Source organism: Diceros bicornis, chromosome 19, assembly GCF_020826845.1.
Source record: "Diceros bicornis minor isolate mBicDic1 chromosome 19, mDicBic1.mat.cur, whole genome shotgun sequence".
In the NCBI taxonomy this organism is placed as follows: Eukaryota; Metazoa; Chordata; class Mammalia; order Perissodactyla; family Rhinocerotidae; genus Diceros; species Diceros bicornis.
Window position 1 is genome coordinate 16,017,901 of NC_080758.1, and position 3,671 is coordinate 16,021,571.

A 3,671-nucleotide genomic window follows, 5' to 3' on the forward strand; every position below is an offset into this window, starting at 1 on the left:
TTCCATCAGCAAACTATTAGAGTCTCTGAGAGTTTATATTGTAGACATTTAATTCTTGCCATTCTGATGGATGAAAAACAGTGTCTCTGGTTGTTTTAACTGGCTTGTTTCTGATAACCAGTGAGGCTGAAGCTCTGTCTATATTGGCCATCAGTTATAACAATACCTCTTCTTTGATTGCCCATCTATTTGTAGTCCATTTTCCTAAGAGCTTGATTACTGATTTTTAGAAATTCTTCACATATTTTTCATTTTATTTCTTTGTCTGTTATAATTATTCCAAATATTTACTTCAAAGCTATCATTTATCTTTCAACTCTTTTGTGTCTGTCGTTCTTGATGTTGATGTAGTCGGATTTATCAGTCATTTTCTTAACTCTTTGTGCCTTGCTTAAGAAAGCCTTTTTACCCTGAGATATGTCTAGCATTTATTGAACACCTACTGGGCTATTCATTTCACATGTTATCACCTCCAATCCTCATAACTTTATGGAATTGATATTGCCATTATTATTCCCATGTTACAGATGATGAAACTGAGGCTCAGTGGGACAAAGTCATTTGCCCAAAATTACAGAGCCAGTAATCTACAGATTAAGGATTTAAACCTGTATGTGTTTGGCTCCGAAACACTCTCTTCTTTCTACTTCATAGGTTGTGGTAAAAACCTTACACATGCAAACATTTCATTCTTCATCTCACCCCTCATATCCTAGACCAGAATCATTGAGTCAAGGAAGACTGATATGCAGAGAAAACTTTGCACATTCATTTATTCACAAATCAAAAGACATTTCCTGTTGTGTGTCAAGCCCATGTTGGATGCTGGGGATACAAAGATAAAACAGGCCAAAACTTAGCCCCCAGGGAGCTATTGATCACGAAGCCACATCTTCACCAAGGTACTCTCATTTTTTCCAGGCTTGGGGGAAAAAGGAATCCCCAGACCACACATGCCGGGAAGCCCTAATCGTTTTGAACTGGCAAGAGTATATCTGTGGAAAGAACATAAAACAGAGCTTCAGCACAGGAACAATCCAAGTGACCCTTACATCCTTCCCACCAAGAGGGTCCTCTGCCACCAGGCCCCAAGTCCCATGGGATAAGTAGTGAGAGAGCCTGGAGCTGGAAGAGTTGAAACAGCACTGGTCTTTGATTTAGGAATCAAGAACAAATCCAGGCTTTTCACTGGCTGAAAGGCCTTTACGTCTGTGCAGCCTCCTGGGGTTTCCTGTGGTTCCAGATAACCCAGCCAATCGAGACTATAACCGTAGCAACACTCTCTCAATGCACACAGCACTTCAAGTCTTGAAAAGCACTTTTATGTTTAGCGTCTCAGTGGATATAATAGTGTCCATTTTACAGATGGGGAAACTGAGGCTAAGAAAGATACAGCCAGTTGTCACACAGTCAGTCAGAGGCAGAGATGATAATAAAAGACAGAACTCTTGCCATTTGTATCATGGCTCCTTCCTCCTGACTTATTCTAAGAATCTTTCCCTCCCAGGACCCAGCACTACCAGTCGCAGGTGACCCTGGTGAATTCTTGTCTAGAGAACTGGGGGTTCTTCTCTAGAGAATGGTGTTGAAGGCAGAGGATCTTCTTGGGGCGGGGGAAGGGGGCACAGGGAGATGCCAAACATCCTCCTTCACATGGAAAGGCACCAGGAGGGTGAGGCTGTACAGGGATACGGGGGGATGTGGATGTGTGCCAGATCTTCTCCTTACCTTTCACTGGCTTGACACATGATTTCCCACACACCCCCTTGCAGCACTTGTCACCCAACATGCAGTGGCTGTCATTCAGGCAGTAGTCTGTGGGGTTGGGCCTCTTACACTGGCCAGTGACCACTGGACACTTCCCAGGGTTTACCTTAACTGGTGAGAACAAATCCACAGCTCAGAGGCTTGACCCCCTAGACATCACCCCAACTCACATCCCCATCTCTACCCTGTGCGTGGAAATCAGTCCCCCCCTCCACCTCAGTATTCAAACTGAGGCCAGTGCATGTCCTGAGGGAGACTCCTTCCCACCAAGGGGGCCTCGACCAGTGTTGTAAGTGTCTGACAGACAGACTGACTCCTTGACTGACTGACTGAGTGGCTAACTGATGGACTGGCTGGCTGACTAGCTCACTAACTGACTGACCGACGACCTGAGAATACAGAGCTGGGAGTAGAGGTGACCAGGCTCCGCCCCACCCTCCAGCCCAGTTCAGAAGAGCCCCCTCCACTTCTCCAAGATGCATGTCCTCAAGCTCAAGTCTCCCTGGTCCCCTTTTCCAGGACTCTACTGCCTCACCTGGCTTTGATGGGTCTTCAGGATCCAGGCATTTTATGCCACAATGGCCACGACAGCATTTCTGCTTCTTTGGACACTGCCAGTCATTGTGGCATTGAGGGGGTTCATAGACAAAGCACATCACAGGCGGAACGAAGGGGCAGACTCCGTGCTTAGCTTTTTCTGAAGGATAAGAACAAAGGAGGAAGAAGGAGCTGATTCCAAGTCAGAACCGTAATCTTGGACAAGGAACCACTTCTCAGGAGAGGAGAGAAAACCTAACCCAGGTGGCTGATCCCAAAGGAATAAAAGGAGCAGTTAGGGTTGCAGTGTCAAGGCAGGTGTGGGGCACTGCCAATCCTCAACCAAGAGGGAGTCAATGGCGCAGGAAAGAAGATATAGATGGTGGTGTGCCGGTTAATGTTTTGAGGGAACCTTTGCAGCATTTCCAATTTCCATGGTGTAAATACTCCCACCATGGCTGATTTCAAGCTGCCAATGTGACATCAACTAGCTTGCAAAAGTCTTGGATATTTAACCATCAGCCGTTGCAAGCCAGTATAAGCCAGCTCCAGTACACGGCTGGATAGAGCTCAAGGTTAGTGTTCCTGACCCAGGGAGAGGGAGAGACACACCCTGGCTGGGAGGGAGGCAGTGACAGCAGGAGAGGCAACTCATCAGAGATTGAACGAAAGAGAAGATCAAGTGATAAGTAAATAGAGAAAGGAGGAGTAACCATTAAAAAAAAAGATGGTAAGAGAAACGGAACACTTTGGAAAAGGAAACAGATAGAGACCAAAATAATGCCGCAGAGCAAAATATCAACCAGTAGAGAAAGAGCTGTAGAGGAAGAAAAATAAGAAACACAGCGGCTGGGGTAAACAGGTCCATTTGGGGAAAGGTGGATTTCTGGATGCTCAGAAACTCTCTTAGTTGAAGTCCTCAGAGAGATGCTTGCAATTAGAGGCCATGGGCCAGACCTTGGAAAGGTGGCTTCAAGGTCAGCCCCCAGGCTAAAAGGAAGAGGCCATCCTCTTGTTGAGCCATCACTGACCCTGGCACCTGGATGTGGCCTGAGAGCCTCTGACTCACCTTTGCTAGCACCTTCCACAGCCCCAGACGTCAGGATTCCGAGGGCAAGGAGAACCACGAAGGCGCTGAGACTGTTGGGCTTCATGGTGAGGGCTGGTGGGGCTGTGGTGGCCCGTGCCGGCCTCCTCCCTTATACCTCCCCTGTGGGTGTGGTCCCATCAGAATTGCCTTGAGTCCTCCCAGCTGCTATTTCACAAGCAGGAAATCCAGGTGAAGACAGTGACGCTGCCACCCGGAGTGATGATGGCTCTTTTCTGCCCCAGGCAAGAGCCTGAGACTAGGAAGGGGACTGTACAAC

General features: G+C 47.4%; 1 protein-coding gene across 1 annotated transcript; it reads right to left on the minus strand.

Moving 5' to 3' along the window:
- Window positions 1-1,516: 1,516 nt before the first annotated feature.
- Window positions 1,517-3,458, minus strand: LOC131418791 (antileukoproteinase-like). The gene is made up of 4 exons (XM_058563422.1): window positions 3,374-3,458; window positions 2,303-2,464; window positions 1,729-1,878; window positions 1,517-1,647 (listed from the first exon to the last, which is right to left on the minus strand). Exons 1-4 carry the CDS (start codon window positions 3,456-3,458, stop codon window positions 1,517-1,519), a joined length of 528 nt encoding a protein of 175 aa, XP_058419405.1.
- Window positions 3,459-3,671: the final 213 nt, after the last annotated feature.